The sequence below is a fragment of the Macrobrachium rosenbergii genome, chromosome 11, assembly GCF_040412425.1.
Source record: "Macrobrachium rosenbergii isolate ZJJX-2024 chromosome 11, ASM4041242v1, whole genome shotgun sequence".
NCBI lineage: Eukaryota > Metazoa > Arthropoda > Malacostraca > Decapoda > Palaemonidae > Macrobrachium > Macrobrachium rosenbergii.
The window spans coordinates 50,422,353-50,444,599 of NC_089751.1; the positions used below are offsets into that span (position 1 = coordinate 50,422,353).

Genomic DNA, 22,247 nt, shown 5'->3' on the forward strand with positions numbered 1-22,247 from the left:
GTTGGCCTTAACACAGCGAAGCCATTTTCTTGTGACATTAGTCATTTTAGTGGCCTGCTTTTCAGTTTCAGGATAATTTCCTGATCATTCATGGTTTGCAACACGAAGGTAACAGATTGCTCAGACTAATTCAGTGTAGGTGACATGGCTGCCCTAGAAGCAGTGTGTAGAGCTACTGTATGTTTCAGAAGTTGAAGCATGCCAGTGGAAAATTTTGTGCTTTGTAAGATGTAGCTTTATGTCAAAATTTAGGAATCCTCTTTGCATAATATGTAAACCTGTGTAAAACTTGCTTCAGAGTGCCCATGTTTGCTGGTGGTATCGAAACCAATAGGTGGTTGCATCTTTGCCTTGTATGGTTAAATCAGGTCCTCACTGATTTTGTAACCATATATAGATATTTTGTTGACTGAGTGTATGGCTTTTGACTCGCTTAAAAGGTGAACTTTTGAGGTTTTGCAGCTTCATGGAATCATTTTGCACATTTGTTTAGTTAATCTTGATCTCCCCCGGTTATACTAACATTAAGATAAGGCAAAGTGTTATGGATCTTTTCCTCAGCAATCTGCTGATGGCACACCGATACTAAATGGTATGTGTGTGAATTGGCAGTAATTAATTAGTCTTAAAGGCAGTAAATGGTTGTTCATCATCACAGAGCAGTAGTTAATACAAGGCACTTCTCAGGCAAAATGTGGAGAAAGACAGCATTATTTTCAAGGTTTTGGCCTTTTTCCAGTGATGTTGCATCAAATTTGGCACAGAAACAAAGCAATCTGAAATCCAGAGAAAACAAACCTGCTATGTGATGTAAAAATATAGGTAACAACAAAAATGGCAAAATAACATTATTTCAAGTAACAGAACAAAAATGTTGAACAGCTTAAGCTGTCCTGACCTTAACAAGCCTTGTACACGCTTATTTTGAAGCAGTGATGGGTAAATAAAGGATTTTGACAAAGGAAAAATCTATTTCTGGAGAGGGGTCCCGTGTCACCCGGTGAAAAAGTCCATTCAGCACTTATTTCTAGGTAATTCCATTGCTAGATACCAGAGGAAGCTAAATGAAATGCTGGAGTTACTACCCCCAGAGCGAGCTCCATTAGATGGAGTCGTGTATGGAAAAGGGTGAACTACAAAAACACGGAACCTTATCCTATAGAGATCCCCAATGTCAAAAGTCCCAACGAGAGAGGTGCTGATACAAGCCCATGCACTACTCAAGGACTGTATACAAGGCAACACTAGCCGCATTCCATGTTAGCACCCACCCCACTAGAATGAAGTTTACCATGGGAGGGAGAGAATGAAAAACAGGGGTGGGTCACCAGGGTGACACGGGCCCCTCTCCAGAAATAGATTTTCCTTTGTCAAAATCCTTTTTCTGGATCGGGTCCCGTGTCACCCGGTGAAATAATAACAGAGAAATAAACATCATTCTTATGCTATTAAAGACTTAAATAGAGACGTTGAAAACTAGGAGAACTCTACCCTGAACATTAGTAAGGTCCTCTAAATTCATGTAATGAAAATAATGTAAGTGGTCACCGTCTAAGATCATGAGCTTAGAATAGCACCTGAATAGGCTTGTATTAAGAAAATACTTCCTGCCTAATAGCAGACCCAATGAAACAGTGTTTCAGATAATTTAAGATATAATAAGAAAATTGCTGATTACTTTATTTCCATCGTAGTAATGGAGGAGAGGCTTAAGGCTGTGTAGTACTGTGTACTGAATGTAACTTAATGTCTCTAGAGATGTGCAGGGTTGCAGAATATAAATTGGATAAGGAATTACTGTTTCCTGAAAATAGTTAAAAAAGGAAGTGAAGAAGAAAAAGATTTATGTTGTAAGCAACAACTCAAGCTGCCTTGACTGTGAAATGTCTTCTGTACAGGTTTTTTTTCATTAGGGTGGGATATAGGTATTATGCATTTGATTTGTTTCTACTGTTTTTTATGATAGAAAATTATACTTTGTTCATTGAAAATCAGCAATAAAAAAAGGACTGATATTTCTGAAGAGTAAAGATAGAAGAGATAAATCTTTTTTCTTTTCGTTGAGTTTCACACTCCATGGGTTGGTTAAAGGACAGATTTATGAAGCAGCACAAGTAACATAGCAAAAATGGCAAATTAACATGGTTTCAAGGGGTAAATGGATAATATAACAACTTACAAGTACTGCAATGTAAAATATAACAAGAAAATGAGGGTTTATGAAGAGGTAGAGCATTTCATCTACCTTTAGTAACATTTCATTTGAAGCAGGATGTTGGAAGGGCAGTAAGAAAAAAAGTAGTAATAGCCTGGATGATGTAGAAAGAGATTACCAGGTGACATGTTTATTTCTGAACGTAAGTATTTTAACTGGACCACTGAGTCACATTTAGACTCAAATAGAGCTCACCCAAAGAATTTTTTTACCAAATTAATCAGAGAAGTGGATTTGGAAGTAATTGAGTGAAAATCAATGGGAAGGCCCAGAAAATTGAGGCAAATAGGCATAGGTAACTCAAGGAAGTACTCAAGAGAGAAGAAAATTTAAAGAAATAATTTTACATGTAACTCCTCCGTGATAGTCAGTATGAGGATGTGTCTAGAGTTTTCAGATTATGTTGAAATCATACATGATTTACATCATGGTGAAATTGAAAATGACAATCCTCTAATGCTTTGAAAATTGGTTTTCTTAGAAATCATCACAGCGTACCCTGTGACATTTGGAATTATGACTAATTTCTCTATGTGATTACTATACTCTAATGCTGTTTTATATTTAGACATTCAGCTTCTTGGAATTATTTGGAATTATTGGATCCTTATCCATATATTAGTTGTCTGGTTTATGCTCTAAATAATGTATAAGAAATATTGGTGGCAGTAACTGGACTTATAGTTTTTCATGATGAGACCTCATGTCTGCCTTAGAAGTTTTATTGTGAATGCTGAAAGTCAGATTGCTGATAGCAAATATATCTAATGCACAACCAAAATTATTCTTTTACATAAAGTGATGTTTTTTGTATGTGTGAACTAAACATTAAATGGGGGTTTCATGTTACCTTGCATAATGTCTGTATGTATAAGGTAATTCATTAAGATATATTTGTTTACATTGTGTTGATTGGAAACTCCCTTTAATTGTTACAAAGACTTAATCTTAAGGTATCCTATTTTGTAATCTTTGAATGTATTGATAATGTTTTCACTTCTAATGGTCTTATTTTTTGTGGTTGGTTTTAGGTGATGTTATGGTTCAATGAAATTCATGAAGATTATCAAGTAAGAGTTAATGTGTGCAATGGCAGTGTTGGTCATTGATTTCCCAGTTTACCTTTTCTTCTTGAGATTTGTTCTATCAAAAGTTCTCCATTTGCTATTATATGACCTTTAACTTGAAATTTTTTTTACTTTTTCAGGAGCAGCAACAGGAAGATTACAGGGTGAGTTCATATTCATACATTTTGAAATTGTAAAATAGAGGAATTTGCTTTATTGCTCTTGCATAAGTTCTTGTGTTGTGTAAATACTTTTAGCAAGTTAATATATTTAAGCGACATATGCACACACATACTGACACACAAATAAACCCACATACTTACGTACATAAACATATACACACACACATTCATACATACACATATGCACACATACATACACTCATACATACATAAAAATATTTGTTTGTGTATTTATATGATTTTGGTCTGTCTTAAAGCATTGGAGAATGGCTTTTAGTGTCATTCCCAGGTGACTGCTGGTCTGACCTGTTTTTGTGGTTGGGGTATCAAAGCTTGATGGATTATTTTTTGCTTCCATATTTACAGTGATATTCCAGTACTGACCTAAAAAAAAAATCTTGCTTAATGAGTATTTAGAACTTAAGCCAGTAGCATTAGCTGAATTGATATACTACATATCTCTTAATCACTATCAAAAGATTAGCTGATACTAGGCAAGCTTTGTCAGAGAATTTCTCGCTTCAAAGGAATGATTTTGTAAAACAACACTGAGAGATGTATAGTGTAATAGTTTCAAGTTTTGAAATTTCTTCAAAGTCACAGCCATAAGTTTGTGATATTTAAATTATTATGGTTTTCAAATATACGCACTGAAAATTCATTTATGTTTTAAACACCCTAAAGTAAACACTTCTTTGTGAAGGATCTGTGCATCACTCGACTGTTGTTGTTTTACATTTGTATGTTTCTCAGAGGTGCTGGTGTAGGTGCTTCCTTAGGGTTTGACTTTTTAAAGGCTCATGGCTACCTCTTCCTCATTTTGATATGCATCTTCTTTTTTTTTTTTTTCTTTACATTTTTCGTTTATACAATATGATTTTCATTTCTCTTGGCCTGAAACCTTTTCCCTTGTATTGTGCAGTATGCCATACTAAACTCTTCCATCCCTTAAGTAATGATTAGAATATGAGATTTATGAAGTCTTGTACTCATTTCTTCAAAATATTTCCAAGCTTGTAAACTTTCACATCTTTAACAAAGGCAAAAACTGTAAGCATATGAAGTAAATTGAAGTTTTGTTAAAATATAGTTCCCATTGGTCAAGAGCCACCAGCATTCTAAAATATATTCTGTTATAAGAAGTAATGTACTGTATAAAGAAATTTGTTTCTTAATACAAACTACTGTTGTAACAAAATGAATTGGCTAATCTGGGCAGTCAGATCTAGATCAGAATTCCATAATGCTCATCTGTAGTGGTAATCTAGTAAGTAAGGAATCCTCAAATGGTTAATGCCTTTCTGTTTCACTTAGTTTGCACTCTGGTTATTGCACACTGCTATCCTCCCCAACTCCATAAGCCCTTGGTTGAGGCTTGGGTCTAACAGAGAATAACATTCCAAAACTGATTTTCAGTGCTCAGGGTTATGTAGTTGATATAGCTAAGTTATGGGGGCTGTTCCTCATTATTCCTTTGCCACTTTTTCCTGCACACCCAGAACTTATGAACCAAGCTTTTTTGTGGAGGAAGGTACAGTTGTAGCCTGCTTGACCTTCACAACCTAAATAACATGGAGGTATCTTCCATGATTACAAGTGAAGTTTGAAGGGAATATTTGCACATAACACCAGAGGTCTAAATGAAATACATTTTTATCATTGAGAAACATATCACCGAACAAAACATGAGTTGTCCTTGCCTAACAGTGTCTTTGTTTTCAAAGCAGAATTAAGTGCAATAGGATGAACCATTAAAAAGATTAAAGATATGCTGTCACAAATGTCACCCAACAAAACATTTGTCCTTGCCTAACTGTCTTTGTTTTCACAGCAAAATTAAATGCAACAGGATGAACCTTTAAAAGATTAAAGATATGCTGTGACAGATATTTTTAATTTTGAGCTGCAATGAGTTCTGTAGAAGCCCTTCAAAGTTGTAATTAAAAAAAATACCCTTGTACAACAAATTAGAAGAATACAGTAAAAATGTAGAAATATGTCAGCATTCTAGGAAGTAAAGCCAGTAAAGTAGCCAAAGCTGCAACTACTATGGCAAAATCACATGTGAATATTCTTATTAATGAGATTATATAACATCTCCAAAACCCAGTATAATCAGTAAATGGTAGAATGTACTGTATTGAATAATGAACCGATAGTGACAAAATGAAAATAGTTTGACTTGTGTTAGAATTGGTCCCACTACTTTGGCCTATGATATATTATGAATAGCCCATATGATTCAGTCCCTATGTATAGAATATAAAGTAACACTAACAGTCAAACATTTTTGTGTGAATCTCAAAAATATAATCACCTATGAACATAAATTTTGGAAACTAACCAAAAAAATTTTGTTCATATTCAGTTGACCTAATTACTGTATAAGATTATGAGGAGCTGTAATATGATAGATAAAGTCTAAACTTGATTGCTCATAAAGACAAATCCTGTGGGTGCTAAATAAGCAGACTTAGTGATCTGGTCTAACTACTAAATAATACTTTAATTTTATATATAGGAAACAAGTCTAAATATACACTTTTCTTCTTTTACATTTTTTGCACATTGTTTATATTAATATAGACATTTTTCAAAGTGCAACAATTATGGGGCTTTTGTTCAAGACATTTTTGCTTGGCATTATAAGTAATCTGCGTTTGATTTAAGAAATCTAACTAAGGAATAAAGGTTTAAACTACCCTCTGAATTCTCAGTTTGCTGCTGTTTGCAGTGGGCAGTATACTTCCTCTTGTGTAGAATTTGAATGGATTGTAGAGAGACAAGGCATAAATATTTTACCCAACTTTATTATTTTAAACTAATGAAAATGTTGAAGAGCTAGTTGATAGGAGACCACAGTCATAAAGAACTTTGGCATCATTGTACCAAGGTTTCTCCCAGTGTTGTCCCATCTTCTGAATACTAATAATAATGGCTTCAAAACATGGTCGTAGATACCCTCTGTATGGAGATATTCAAGATCATTTCAGAGGGAGAGACTTTTCAGAGGTCCTAGCAGACCATATCGCCACCCTGTATTGAACCTCCACTACTAACTTTTACTGAGGAAAGTTGGTAAAGTACTCTTGCACATGATGCCTTTATTCCTTGGTAGCAGACTCTGTCTCCGTGAGTCATCAGGAAACTGTCCTCAGTGGTTACTGGGTTGCCTTTTCCTATGTCTTCATTCAGCACAAGTTGGAATTTGTTTCTGTGTTCATCACTCTGCTATGTTCATTCCAGATCATCAGTTAAGCCTTTAACTAGCTGGAATCTGGTTCTATTATTGAGAGCCTAAATGGTTTGTTTTAACTAATACATAACTGTGCATAACTGAAAATTGCACAATCAATATTAGTTTTTTATTTTACGGGAAACCAAAATTATACTTTTAAGAGATTTGTGACTGACTTGCAGAGTTGACCAGGCCTCCTTATTAACCCCTTCAGAACCCCTACTTATTGGATCTGATTTTGTAGTGTGTTTGGTGGCTTTTACATGATTACTGCATGTGAAAGGCAAAATTCTCATTTGAAGTATCTCTCAGTTGAATTGGGCGCATGAATTGAGGGGATGATAGGAGTCTTAAGAACCTTATTCAGGGACCAGGTAATGGGAAATCTTGTAGGAGCTGACCCTTGCAGGGAAAAGAAAATGGAGACTGGAATTAACAATTTCTGTATTAGAATCACTTCCAAACCCTAAGGCAAGGCTTCTGCCGTGCTGCCTCGCATGCCATGATTGGTCAAGGATCACCCTTCGTTCGGAGGAATGCTTCTTGGGGATGCTGGAGAGTGGTGGCAAATAAAGCTGCCTTTCTCTATGGCCCTCTTTTAAAAGGGGTCTGGTTTTTGGAAAAAAACTCTTTTAGAGGAGAGGGAGGGTGAGACCATCTCTACCCAAGCCCATTGAAAATTATACTGTGTCCCCCAAGGGAAGGACTTCCACTGAATGTTACGCTGTAGAAGATAGCCCCAACGGTGCAGGTTTTATGGGGCTCCACCTCTTCACTTCCTTTAATAACGACTGGAGCCTTGCACAACTCTGATTTACCCCAAGCTTTCTTAGGCCAAGGAAGAGGAAACTCTCAAGGATATTGTTCCCCAGATTCCCCTTTTTGAAGAACAGTATATATTCTGCAGTTCTGTTGTCAGGCTCAGAAAGGGTCCATACAGAAGGGGGGAGAAGGCACTAGGAAAGTTACATTGGGGAGCAAAAAGAAATTTAGGTCTGTCCTGGGTATAGAATTGGGTGTGAAATGTAAAAATTTCTTATCCTTTAAACTAGAGGATTGAGAGGCTGTACAGTCATGGGAACAGGGTAATATAAAACCTAAGCCCAAAAAGAAGTTGAATCAGTTGTCTAGATCCCCTTTAAAATCAGAATGGATAATAAGAGACAACCTACTCACTCCCAGAGCTCTGACTGGTAACAGTTGAGACCAGGTCAGACAGTAAAACCTCAAATCAGAATGTAGTACAGGCACCAATATCTGCCCCTGATAATGATATTGATAACCTGTGGCAAGGCACCTCTGTGTACATCCTTTAACCAAATGGAAAATACCTCACTAATGAAAGGAAAATTGATTGAGGTTGAGCATATAGAATTCTGGGACAGAGTGGCCTTTCCCAATACTGAATGGCACTTGGCCCCTCCTTCAGTAGGAATTCAGAAACTGTTGAAGGAGACAGTTATACTGCCTAATAATAAAGCATTGAAATCCAAATGGAAACAACCATATTATTGAAAGCCATAGAAGCAACCTTTCTCCAGTTTAATGGAAAATATAGTACAGTACAACAATTTTACAGACCCAAATAACCTCTTTGGGAGGCATCAGCCTTCTGTCTCTTCACTTTTGAAACAATCAGTCATGTGAAGACAGAATTTCAGAATTTTTTTGGTGATTGGGAAACAAGGGTTTACGGCAGGAATAAAGCCATTTATTCTCACCATCCCAGTATCTGATAGAGCTACAAAGGAATGAGCAACATTTGTCCTTCCTTATGAGAGGAAAATAGCTCTCATTGGACATGGCTACCCAGCAATTTGGGACCCCTACAAGAAAAATCTCAGTACAGCCATGGCAGAATTTTATGCTAGGCTCCACTTATTAAAGAGCGTCTAGAGTCTTCCAGAAAAAATGTTCACTGCAGTAGCCAAAACACTTATGTGGACCCTACAGGGAGCACTCTACGACTTTCTGGAGTGTCACATTAAGGCTTGAAAGCAAGCATTAGTGGGCTCCACCCAGTGAAAAGTTTTAGTTCCTTAAAATTTTACAGGCAGGCTTATATTTGTTTAAATTGGGAGCCGGTATGCCTCTTGCAAGGTGAGAAGTTAGTAGCACATACATACTTATATGTACATATACACATGCACCTATATATGTATATGTAATGTATGGTCTCTAGGGCATTTGGCAACAGTGCAACATCTAGGGCGTTTTGCGACAGTGCAACATCCTGCCTCTCTCTGCTGCTCAGGACTGACCTTTTAATTTACAATCTTCTACTACGCCAACTAATGTGATTTGAAGTAATCTGCTCACGGTTCTGTGAATTTTTTTATAAGGTCTCTTAAGTTTAATCGTAATTGGGAACTGGTTTTTATTAGATGTTTATTTCTTGTGCTGTTAATGCGAATTACCTTGTGGTGTCTTGTTGGTAATGTGTGTGATTGTTAAGTTGTGTAAACTTATTTACACAAATAGATTATTTCTGCAATTAGGCTCTCAGTTACATCAGTATAAACAGGCAATTTGTTACATTGATGGTGAAATATAGTGGTCTGGCTGAGTCTGCATATTTCAGTTTTATAACAGAGCTTTTGGCAAAAATTGCATCCTTATGGGGAACAAACCAAGAACATTGCAAATTGTGCAAGGCTGGATACATGATATGGGGCATTTTGGAATTCTGGGCATGGCCTGTTAGCTCAGATTGTGTAAATTTTTTTGTAATAACAATTGGTATATATTTTGTATAATCAAGTCTCTTTGATCACATAGAATGATTTGTCATAGAAATATAATGAAGATTTTTGCCTATGTGCCTTTTAGTTACATCGAAATCTTATGTACCATTTATTATATTACTTAAGTTTATATTTTCCTTAAGTCCTGTGGAAAAGTTTTTGTACAAGTATCTAATTATTCTGTTGATTGGTTCTCCATATAAGGTAATGAACCTTTTATGTCAGTGAAACCTATCTTCTTGATATATGGTAGATACCTACCTACTGCTACCTAGTCCTTTCTTCCTTATTAGAAAATCCCAAATCTACTTCCAGGAAATGGTAGTTACAAGAAATTCTTTTAGAAAATAATAATGATAATAATAGCATTAGCAATGACAATACAGTAGTGATTTCTGATATTGTGTGTGTTTTTTTTACTGTATTTTAGAACAGTTATGTTTCTGGTGTTGAAAACTTTTGAGATAGTGTGTCTTCACCATCTTTTATTGTCTTACACATCAGATCTTCAGCTTCTTGATCAGACTTAAGGTTCCTCAAAAGTTCAGTCTTGGACTGATTAACATTCTCTTGTAACTCTAGTAATCCTTATGATATTGCTTCGGACATAGGCTTTGTTGAGAAGCAAGGATAATTTTTATGGGTTTCAATATTAGTTTTCTTTCAATCCAGTCATTTTTCAGGTGTTTTAATGCCAACTAGAGGTCACTGAATATCTGACACATTATGCCTCTTATGTTATGTAAAAGATAGTTATTTTTCTCATATATTTAGAGAGAAATACAGTATGTATATTGGTTAGAAAAAATTGATAAATATTAAATAAACCAGTTTACTACATTCATGTTGAATGTATAGAATTTGAATGTGTTAAATAATATGAATGGGTAAAGAATTGGTTCAAGAATTTCCCATATAAATGCAGTTTATTTTCACTACATTGATTGGTGCTAAAATCGTTAGTAATGCTTAACTCATATGACACATGGGATTTTGATGAATAACCCACACTCCCTAATCTTTGAATGCAAAGAATGCAGATCAGCACATACAGTTAAACAAAATCTTAGAGTGATTGTTAAACTTTAAATCAACAAAGTTTATCAAGTATTGGAAACAGATTTTAGAAATTATGTGAATTATTTCCTCTCTCAGATATATCATGTAAAGGTTGGGGAGCTCATCTGGGAGGAGACTTTGCTTTGGGGACTTGGCCCCTGAAGCAAAACATGAACAGAGTGCACATCACCATGGTGGAGATAACAGCATCATGGCTGGCACTCCAGACCTTCCATCAATGTCTGGAGGGGCACTCAGTGGTAGTCATGAGCAATAGTACTACTGTGGTAGCCTACATCAGCAAACATGCACAAATGATCATTAATGCTTAGGATCGAGCTGAGAGCCAGGAACATTATGGGCATAAAGAATGTCTAGGCAGACCACCTGAGCCATTGAGATCAAGTTATGGAGACAGAAGGGTCCCTGCACCAAGTAGTGGCAGAGAATCTCTATGACCTATGGGGACAGCCAATTATCGATCTGTTCGCCACCAGACTGAATCAGAAGTTTCCCATCTTCTGCTCACCAGTTCCAGACCCATGGGACAACATGACATGAGCATATATGTATTTCTACCATTCAGTCTGCTCTGCCGGGTACTTGGCAGAATACAGTATTCATGACCCCAGGCCTTTGCTTGGCATTAGTAGACCCCTCTGGCCCCTGCTGAGTGTTACGCAGATCTCCCATAGCCCCTGAGAGATGTCCTGAGAGCCCTGCTCCAGTGGTCCTCTCTTTTATCACAATTGTCATCAGAGGATTTCATTGAGCAGTGCAGTCGCTTCATCTTGACAGGTGGAAGTAGTCTGGTATTTCCTATGAGAGATAGGCTTTTCTCTCAGAACAGCAAGGGAGCTATCTGACACCCTCTACACATCCTCAGCAAATGTCTGTTAAGGAAAGTGGGCCAACTTCTGTGATTGGTGTGGTAGAAGGGGTTACTTTCCCGTCAGTACTTCTCTTCAATGTGTACCAAACTTCCTAATCTTCCTGCATTGATACTAGGGCCCATCATTCTTGGCCATGAAAGGTTATTGGGATGTGCTTGCTCAAGTGTTCTGCCTACTTGGCATGGACCTATCCACTTCCCCAAAATTAGCAATGCCTCTTGAGTGCGCCTTACCTTTGGTACACTGAAGCCTCAGGACATCCCTGCACAAACTCCTGTCTCAGTGATTGGGCAGGGATCTTACCCTCAAAACAATCTTCCTTCTAGCCCTTACCTTGGCCAAGAAAGCAGGGGAGTTGCATGGATTGTCAAAACTCACTGAGCACTCGGAGTGGTGGCAGTCACTCTTGTTCTCTTTCATCCCGTAATTCATAGCCAGAACAAAATCCCTCAGATCTAAACCCAAGATTTGAGAGTTTTTCAATTCCCTCTCTCCAAGACTTCATTGGTGGTGAGGCAAATGAGATGTTTTTTGTGCTTGGTTTGAGCCCTAAAATATTTCTTAAGAAATGCGAAGAACTTCAGGCCAGAGTGCAAACAACTTTTTATGTGTATGGTCATCACGAAAAGGAGGTATCCAAGAACACTATATTTTGGCCACGGGAAGTATCTCCAGAGCTTAAGAGTCCCATGATAGTGTGGAGGACCCTCCAACTTGTCTGTATCCTCCAATTTTGTCCAGCTAATTGAGGAACCCACTCATATTTCTGGTAATAGATTGGGCCTCTTATTCAGAGATGTTCCAGCTATTGTGAAGGCCAAGGTCTGCAAATATAGGGCACTTCTGATCACTGCACCATTTAGATGGACATATCTGTTGATCAGTATATTCGTAATGCCACCTTTGAAAAAACGGTCTTGGCAATTGGGATATCATTATTGAAGCTTGTCAAGCGCTTAATTTTACAGCTGTTGTATTATATCCAGACAGCAAAAAAAGTTAAATGAAATGCTTATGGCTATTTTAGTATGGTATGTCCTTAGAAAGGTCATCAAATTCAGGACAAGTGACCAGCTTTAGTTTGATGTGGGCGAGCTTACCATGACAAACAAACTAGACTCAGTACAAGAAGACAAAATCTTTCACATGAAAATTACACCATTTTTGTTGAATCTTGCTGTGCTGCAAATAGAATTTACCTTTTAGCTGAGAGAAATTACTATAATTCCTTAAAGAGGAAGCTTGAAGGAAGTACTCGGCTTCATCTGTGGTTGACTAAAGTGTCATCTATCTTTGGGTACGGCTCATCTTCCTTTCTACCACTACTAATTGTTGGTGGTAGATTGGTTACTGGCCCTAAGGGAAAGGCTGCACTGCTTTATCAAGCTTGTAATGCTAAGCAATCACCTGAGGATGACCCTCTCCCTGATATTTGTAATCCTGAACCTATTCTTACAAACTTTTCATTTCGCTCTAGTGATGTTAAGGAAATTCTGGATAATCTTGATAGCTTGGGTGGAGAAGATCCTGATGGTTTCTTCCCTTTGTATTTTAAAAAGGTGTCTAGTGTGTTGTCTCCCAAAATTAGTAGATTATAGATTTTTAGGTCTAGTATCTTGGCGGATGAGCGCAAGCTTAGTAATACAGTGTCTGTTCTAAAGAGTGGCATATCTGCTGACTGCATTAACTACAGGCCAATTTCTATTCTCTCCGTGCTCTCCAAAGTTGCTGAAAAACTTATTTTTTAGCTAGTATATAAGTGTGTGGAATAAAGAGATTGTTAGTCAATAAGCATATAGGAAGCATTTATTTACCTGGGATGCTCTTTTAGACTTGACATGCCATTGGCAAGAGAACCTTGCTAAGGGTTTTGAGTGTAGAGTAATTCAAATAGATTTTAGTGCTGCTTTCGATTTAGTAAATCACAAGGCACATATTTATGAACTTCAGAATCTTGGAGTGTGTGGATATGTTTTTAGGTTAACTTCAAGATTTTCTTACGGGTAAAGTTAAGTATACCTTAGTTTAACCAGACCACTGAGCTGATTAACAGCTCTCCTAGGGCTGGCCTGAAGGATTAGATTTATTTTATGTGACTAAGAACCAATTGGTTACCTAGCAACGGGACCTTCAGCTTATTGTGGAATCCGAACCACATTATAACGAGAAATGAATTTCTATCATCAGAAATAAATTTCTCTAATTCTTTATTAGTCGGTCAGAGAATCAAATGCAGGCCCAGCAGAGTGCTTTCTGAGAACGATACCAACCCGTCCAATGAGGAACTGTAGACAGCAACAAGTTGCTGTTGATGGGATCTTTAGTGAACCAAGACCTATTGTGTCTGGAGGAGTTCCACAGGGTAGTGTTCTTGGTCAACTATTATTTTTAGTGTATACAAGTGATATGGTTGTTAGCCTGGAAAACAAGATTATTCAGTTTGCTGATGATGCAATACATGGTGTGTAGTCAAGTCTCCACTTACGAGAAGTGGAGCTGCCCTTAGTCTCTGTCGTGACATGGAGCAAATTAGTGAATGATGTAGTTGGTGGGGTATGAGGCTGAACTCTAGTAAAACTGAAAGGATTTCCCACCCCATCCTCCCCTTCAGGTGGATTGGACTGTGCTGAATGAGTATGAAGCTTTAACTATTCTAGGTGTAACTTACTCACATCTTACTTTTGAGAAACATCTGATGAAAGTGTAAGCAAATGCTGCACAAGGGTAGACATTGTACATAAGGCCTCATATATTTATAACAGTGATAAAATCAATGCAACCTGTCCTAGGTCATTTTTCCTTCCTTAACTAGGATGCTGTTCTCCATTGTGGATGTCTGCTTCTGCCAGAGATTTATCTCTTTTAGATAGAGTGGTTTGTGGTGGCAGGTTCCTGTTTCCAAATATTTGCAGTTATGACTTGAACCAGTGACGGATGGTCTCGTTTGTCAATTTTTCATTAGTTTTATTTTAACAGAGATCTTTCACATTCACAATTGATCCCTGATCCATTTTTCCTGCAGAGAGCAACCAGATTTGCTGAACAGCAGCACCAATACGCAGTAAATGTGCCTTGCTGTTGAACTTATCAGTTCCAGGGGTCCTTTATTCCTCAACACCATTGGACTGTGGAACAGTCTCCCTGAGGATGTTTTGTAATTGGAACTTCAAAATTTCAAGCAGATATGCAGTCCTTTTATTTTAATAATTTACTTATATTTTTATGAATGTATTAATTTGTTAATTTAACTTTTCTTATTTAATAAGCAATCTCTCCTTTCTGTATTTCCTGCTACCATCTGTTACATCTTGAAGCTTGAATTCCAAGTCAATGGGCCTTGTGGGCATATTCCATATGAATGGGGTTCATCTTTTGAATAATAATAATAATCATGACATTAGGGAAATTGGGGCACCTCTCACCCTCCAAAAGAACTTCCTGGTCCAGCAGGGGAGGAGGGTGGCAGTCTGGTGCTATCAGACCACCTTCACATCATTCTATTTGAATGATGTTGCCCACAAGTTCCTTGACACATTTTCGTTAGGACCTGTGGCGGTGGCTCTATATGTTGTGTAACTACTGGAACTGTTCAGGTGTCCCATGGTTCATTAGAGTTCATTGGTTATAGTGTGTGGTTGTTGGGGGTGTGTGCACCGAACCGTTCTACCTCTTGTGGCCCAGTCTGCTTGTGTTTGTGCCTGAGTAAAAGCTGGACCCAAATGAGTACAGGCAAGTGTACTGTGAGCTGCTTTTCTACCAGCTACCAGTCTAGAATGTGAGCCCTTGGCTCCTGTTCTGTAAGGGGTGGTGGGGGAGGCAAAGTACTGTAGAGCCTTTATCCTAACCCATTGATTGCATAATACCTAACTGCTTTCTATATGCATATTGACTATCAACAAACAGTCCTTTAGAATCCACATACTTGTATAGTGGCTTAAAAATAAGTTTTTCAGCAACTTTTAGAGCACAGGGAGAATAGAAATTGGCCTGTAGTTACTGCAGTCTGCAGATATGCCACTTTTTGGAACAGGCACTGTACAGTATTACTAAGCTTGTGCTCATCTGCAAAGATACTACGTCTACATAAAAATCTATAGAATCTACTAATCTTGGGAAACAACACATTAGAAACTTTTTCAAAAGACAAAGGGAAGAAACCATCAGGACCTTCTCCACCCCAGCTGTCAAGATTATTCAGAATTTTCTTAACATCCCTAGAGTGAAGTATCAGGGAGAGGGATAACCTCAGCTGACTGTGCAGCTTCAAAAACTTGATGAAGGAGCTCTGCCTTTTCCCTTAGGTCAGTAACCAATCCACCATCATTTTGTAGTTGTTGTGGAATGGAAGACGAGCATAACCCAAAGATAAATGTTGCCAATTTGGTCTACCACAGATGAGTCTGAGTAATTCCTTCAAGTTTCCTCTTCAAGGAATTATTGTAATATCTCTCGGCTGTATGTTAAGTTCTATTTGCAGCATGGCGAGACTCAACAAAAATAGTTTAGTTTACATTTGAATGATTTTGTCTCCATGCGTTGAATTTGATCTGCTTGTCATGGTAAACTCGTCTTCATGTATAATCAAACCATGGTTGGTCATTTGTCCTGAATTTGATGACCTTTCCAGGGACATACATTATTTAAATAGTCATCAGCATTTCATTTAATCACTTCTTGGGATCAGGATGTAATACAGTTTAGCATCTGAAATATTAAGTGCCTGACAGGCTTCAATAATGCGATCCCAAATGGCTCTAGATTTCATCCAGACCCTTTTCCCAATGGTGACATTAGGAATATACTGATTGACAGACATATCCATCTCAATGGTGCAATGATCAGAATTGTCTATTTATTCACAGACCTAGGACTTGACAGTAGCTAGAACATCTGTGAATATGAGGTCAATTCCATTTTGCATGGGTTCCTCAATTAGCTGGACAAAATGGAGGATACACAGAACTCAAGAGCAGACCAGCCATGTTGATGTGTGGAATTTGAATTTAGCCATAATTTTAGGATTATTTTTACTCTTATTTTATTTCAGCTCCTGCTGATGTGTAGAGTGTAGATTCAACCTTTATAAAAAAAAATAGTACTGAACTGCACTATAGAATTTTTGCTTATACAGTAACTAAATTCTGATCATGAAGTTCATATGGTTAGTCTTGACTGGGGTGCTGCTTTTGATAATGTTGATCAGAGGCCCTCCTTTTCAAGCTTGGACAGATGGGAGTTGCTGGACTATTTGTCAGTATTATAACTGAATTTTTAGCCAATATATTGCAGAGTAGTAGTTGATTGGCACTTTAGTCTACAGGAATGTAATATCTGATGTACCTGTTTGCCATGGAAACAAGCTTATTAAATATAGTTCCCCAGTTTGGTCTTCAGCAGCTGACTTGCATCATAAATTGATGAAGAAGAACTTTAGTTCTATTCAGTTCTTATCCCTAGTCTTATTGTTCAAACACCTCTGGAGTTTTCTGTGCCTGACCCAACTGTTATTACCTGCATCACTAAGCAAGTTGCTGATGCAAACAGAGAGTCATTTTCTAGTGTCAGGTTTAATGCAACCCATTTTGCTAGGAGTTTTATTCTACAGATAAAATGTGGAATACTTTACCTAGTGCAGTTGTTGAATCTTCTGATGTTCAAATGTTTAAGCAAGGAGCAAATTCATCCATGCCTTTTGCTTACGTCTCCTAAAAGCCAGGTGTATCGGTTTTATTTTCTATTCCATCATATATTTTTTTTTTATTTATCACCTTTTCCTATAACTCTTTCCTCTCCACAGACTGATTTTACCTTGTAGCCCTCGTAGGTTTATAGTCTGTTGACTCTGTTCATAAGGGTTTTCAGCTGAAGATTTAAAGAGAGAAAGAAGTTCATTGCACATACTGTAGAAGCTGTTATATAATTGTGATAATCCTTTGCATTCAGAAACTTCCAGACCACACAGTCCACCACATAATAATAGATGTGCAGTTAGTGCTCAGTCTTTAATTTCCACAGATTTCTAGAAGTTTTATTCTTGTTGTTGCCAAATAACGTAATGGAATTACTTTCCTAATCCTGTATTCGAATCATTAGAACTTCGGAAGTTCAAACTTGTGCAGACGCTTTTTTCGTTGAACAGGCTGATGTACTACATGGTTTATTGGCTATTTATCTTTATTTTTTATTTTATACTGTTATTTATCATATTTGTTATTTTATTTTTCTTTTTTGTTTCTCTTTCATAGTTCGTTCTTTACTGTTCAGTTTCTTTTTTTTGTACTTGGCTACTTTCACTTTCAGGGCCTTTGAGCTTGTTGGCGTGCAGTAATAATAATAATAATAATAATAATAAATTACTGACCTTTTATATTTCACCAATTAGATAGACAAAGTAACAAATCATCTTGGCTGTATGCTGATAAATATTTTACTGCTTTCAAAAAAGGGTTTAGAATGTAAAACTAGTCTGTTTACATTCCAAACATTGGTTTGTCTACTGTGAAGCATCAGAAGTACTTTGAAAACTTTATAGATCCTGATAAGGATCCTGATCGGCTTATGCATCCCTTTGTATTCATTGAAAAGGGTTATAAAGCCTCAAACAATGAGGAATTCTGCTTAATACACAACTACAAGAACAAGATGATTGTTATTCTGCTCTGGGCCATATTTCTTTTACATCAAAAAGACCGGATTCGGCCGTTTTGGGCCATATTTCGTCAATCTTTCATATATTTCTGATGAATATATTTGAAAAGCGCCGAACCTCGAGTATACACTGATGTATTCGTACAGTATACACATGTACATTACATGTACATATCATATTTCATATATTTGTATACATATGTACATTACATGTATATATCATATTAGCTTACTGATATTTAATAATTTAATACTGTTGTTGCATAATCCTACATAGGTATTTTGTATATTGTTTCATCATGTTTGATAATGGCTACTTATCTTTCTGCAATATTGCACTTCTGTCCTAGTTTTTCTTAGTGTTATAAGGTTTCCTTACTCCATGCATTTTGTCATTTTTGTCGGTATATTTATGGCCATTGAATTCATGATAGCTTCTTAACAATGCTTGTCACTTAACTGCAGGCTAAAGGTCAAGCAAAAGTCATACCAATAATTTTGGACCTTGGGGAGACTTTCAATAAGTGTCTTATATGATGCCTGATATTCAAAAGGCACATTCATTGTTATCTGTTTCTTTGTATTTATGCACTTTATGCACTTTCACGAGATGAAAATATAATAGAAGCGGGAAATGCTGAAGATCTGATAATGTAGTTCTTTGTAGATTAATTCAAGAATTTTGTGAAGAGCTTATCTCTTCAGTGAAGTTCAGTGAAAAAACAGTGGTTTGTGAGTCTTAAAACATAACAGGTATAATATCTTCACAGTTGTAATGTGGACAACTGGGTCAAAATTGCCTGGTGAAAAGTTTGTTGGAATTAATGAAGTAAACAGTGGGATGGAAATTTTTGTATTGCTTTTGTTTTCAAACTAGTTTGCACAGGTGAAGTGGATAGTGAAGACTTTGTTCTTTCCAACAGTAGTCTGAATTGTTTATCATTCAGTTGAAGTATGAAATGCTTTACCAAGTGATAGTTGTCACATTCTTGTTGTAGTCGCATTTTGTTATAGATAATGCATTATATCTATAATGCTGATTGTACTGTAAGACTCAAATTTTTCATTTATTATTAAGATGGCAATTTTAAATATTAAGTCTTATATCTGGATAGCTGTTAAGTAATCCACAGTAACACTGCAATTATTAGTTATTCCCACAGGCTGCTCTTTGACAGTAAAGGAAATATCTCATATTAATGTAAATATTAATATTTAGCCATTCAAGGAAAAAAAAAAACATTTATTTTTGATGTTTATGCTAGTTCACTTTGTAGTTTATAGTTGGTTAAGGAATTGTGTCTGTGATGGTTGCGGTGTATGATGCTTACAGGTGGCAGCGTTAGTGCTGAGGACCAGACAGGTGAAGGTGGAAGTGATGTTACTACCACTTCACCTCATCCTACAGGAAGTACATCTACTACTCCAGCCCCTGCATCAACATCAGTTGGGGCTGGAGTTACGTCAAGTAGTATGGGAGGAAGCTCAAGTGTTGGAGTGGTTGGGATTGGTGGGTCTAGTGTCCCAGGGTTGGGCTCTGGCACACCTTCTACACCTGTCAATCTTCCAGCAGTCTTGCAGGACCGGCCTCACTCTGGGCGTGGTCGTGTACCTCCACCAGTGCCTCCACGATCGCCAAGAGGCGGTACTTCGCAGCCAGCCTCTTCATTTTCACTTGCTCGAGGTGGAGTTGCTTACCTCACTATGCCCCCAAGTCCTCGTTTTTCTGGAGGAAGCCCTCGTTTTTCGCATCTGTGTAGTCCTAGTATTGGCATGGCTGGATACAATATCTGGCATGCTGAAAGTATGCGTAGACTTAATCAGGAATGCATGATGCCATTGCATGTACTAGCAAGTGAACGTCAACATTATGTTTGGCAGCTTCCAGCTGAAGATGTTATTGCTATGTCTCCTATGCAGTCTGGTTCTATTTCACCAGATGACACACCCCAGAAACCAAATGCTAGTCGCACCAATGCTGAGGCTGCTATTCATGCTGTGCGTGAAGTTTGGGATGTAATCAAATCTGCATCTAGACCCTCTACTCCCTCTGGTACCCCTTCCCATCATCGTAGTCGGCCTCATGGTGAAAATATGAAGAGCCATTCCCCACATTCCAATGAACATCACACATTTAGGCCTTTTTGTTTAAGTGGTCAAATATCTGTTGATCATAGCAAGGGTGAATTCCTCTTACCAGATACATATATTGCATATAAAAGGGGTGCTCCCCATGGGCCAGGCATGGCAGCACCTGGTATGGAGCTCTCTTATAGTGAACGTCTAAAGCATGACTCGACCAATGTCCATCAGCTTTCAAATCATGACAGTCAGTTGCCCCTTTCCTCATGCTTTCACGGTCACCAAACTTCACCATATATTAATTCTACAACTGTGAATTATCCCATAAGGAAAAATGTGAAATTACCCCTGCATAATGAAACTGGGTATGGACCAGGATCATCACCTTCAGTAGTGACAACATCTAGAATTTATGGGAGCAGAGAATTATCTCATTCTCCTCGAAAATCTTGGGGCATGCCACAGAAATTAACCCCGTACGTTGAAGGTGCTTTTGATTCCCAATACTTGGAAGATGATCAGAAGCCTCAGTCGAGAAAATCTTATGCTGGCAGAGAAGCTTTAAAATTGGAAGAGGCTTATGCCAAAAGGAACTCCATGACAGACAGACCTACTGCTGGTGATAAGGTGTACATTGAGCAGACTCTCGCTCGTTATTTGGCACGGTCAGGATCTCCATCTTCACATGAGCAGCCATCAGATGCTTCCGTTTTAAATTCGAATTCATCCTTGTCTTATATGGATTCAAGATCTATCTCTCCTTACTCCAACTTGTGTACCCCATCTCCCTATAGAAGGCCACTGGCAACACAAGTTGGAACATTATCAAATGCAGACTTGAGTACAAATAAATCTTCAAAAGAGCTAGGATTGCCATCATCACCACATAATAAGTCCTCCCCAGGCTTGCTGGAAAATACCACGAAACATTATTACGAATGGCAAAAATATAACCAGTTGCCGGGAAATCCAGTCTTGCAAAAAACATTTTATTTTGAAGTCTAGCTTTACTTTGATTATACGTGTAATTGCATGCGTTGTTTTTCATTTTTGTACTGTGCTATGGTACAGTATTGCTTGGTTATCATAATTGCATGTTTTGCAGTGCTATTTTTATTAAAGCTTTTTAAATTCCCTTGTATTTGCCAGAGAAATTGTAAAAATTGTAATGATGTATAGTTGGTTATGCTTAGGAATGTACCAGTGTGCTTTGTGTCATTTTTACATTTTATTGTTTGTGCTTTTTATTTGTCTTATGTATATTATAGTGTTTTATAAAGTATAACCAGTTCTAGTTTTTATTTGTTCTTTTAATCGTACAGTAATTCCAACACCAAGGTTTTAGTACAAATTATTTACTTCCTTTGGCATTAGTTCATGTAAATCTTTGAAAATGAGTAGAAATGTGTTCATTTGCCTTTTGAACTTCCTTGGCTTTTGTTCCTTGTTATCATTGGTGTGCCACACGCAGTGCAGTACTGTATCTAGTCGGCTAACATCTAGCTGTCTTTTGGCGTGTAGGTAGTGGACGCGGTGTAGTTACTGTGAGTGGTGGAAGTAGTGGAGCAGGCCATCCCCCTGTAGGTTCAACTCCCCCACCTCCTTGGGATTCTTCTTCAAGTGGAACAGCATCAGCCAGCACAGTTGTTGCGACTTCTTCCCCGAGAGTCCAAGTCCGTTCGTCTCACACACACGTTACTACAGTAGCCATTGAAGACCGATCTGATGTTGTCAGGTAAGAAACATGTTTTATGTTTTTCGTGCGGATTACAACCTGTCACTTTTAATGCTGTATTTGTCTATGATGTATATACAAGATAATAGCATGTTTGGTAGTTTTTTGAACTGCCTTTTATATTTTAAAAAACTGTCATGATGGAAAATGCCTAGAAGGGAAGTCATATTTTCAGTAGTGTGCTCAGAATGATAAACAGTAGGTGTCACTTATCACATATACGTGTAGTAAACCCACTTCAGATACCTTTCTATACAGTATTGACTTTGAAAGTAAGCTGCAATGTAGATTTTGTATTTACTGTACACCAGAAATATCATTACTGGAAGAAGCAAAGTGTGTTTTGGAACCACTGAAAATGATATCCTTGTACCTGTATGCAGT

At 37.5% G+C, this 22,247-nt stretch overlaps 1 protein-coding gene across 33 annotated transcripts in view; it reads left to right on the forward strand.

Moving 5' to 3' along the window:
- LOC136843439 (phosphatidylinositol 4-phosphate 5-kinase type-1 alpha-like) overlaps window positions 1-22,247 on the forward strand; it is a 350,658-nt gene that overhangs the window by 249,468 nt on the left and 78,943 nt on the right. For 23 of the 33 annotated variants that reach the window (XM_067111936.1, XM_067111944.1, XM_067111951.1 and 20 more), the window contains 3 exons: window positions 3,423-3,446; window positions 19,380-19,730; window positions 21,650-21,863. In XM_067111936.1, coding sequence (XP_066968037.1) covers window positions 3,423-3,446; window positions 19,380-19,730; window positions 21,650-21,863 — 589 coding nt within the window. The remainder of the gene's footprint in view (window positions 1-3,422; window positions 3,447-19,379; window positions 19,731-21,649; window positions 21,864-22,247) is intronic. The other 10 variants (XM_067111961.1, XM_067111964.1, XM_067111958.1 and 7 more) reach the window with 1 other exon arrangement.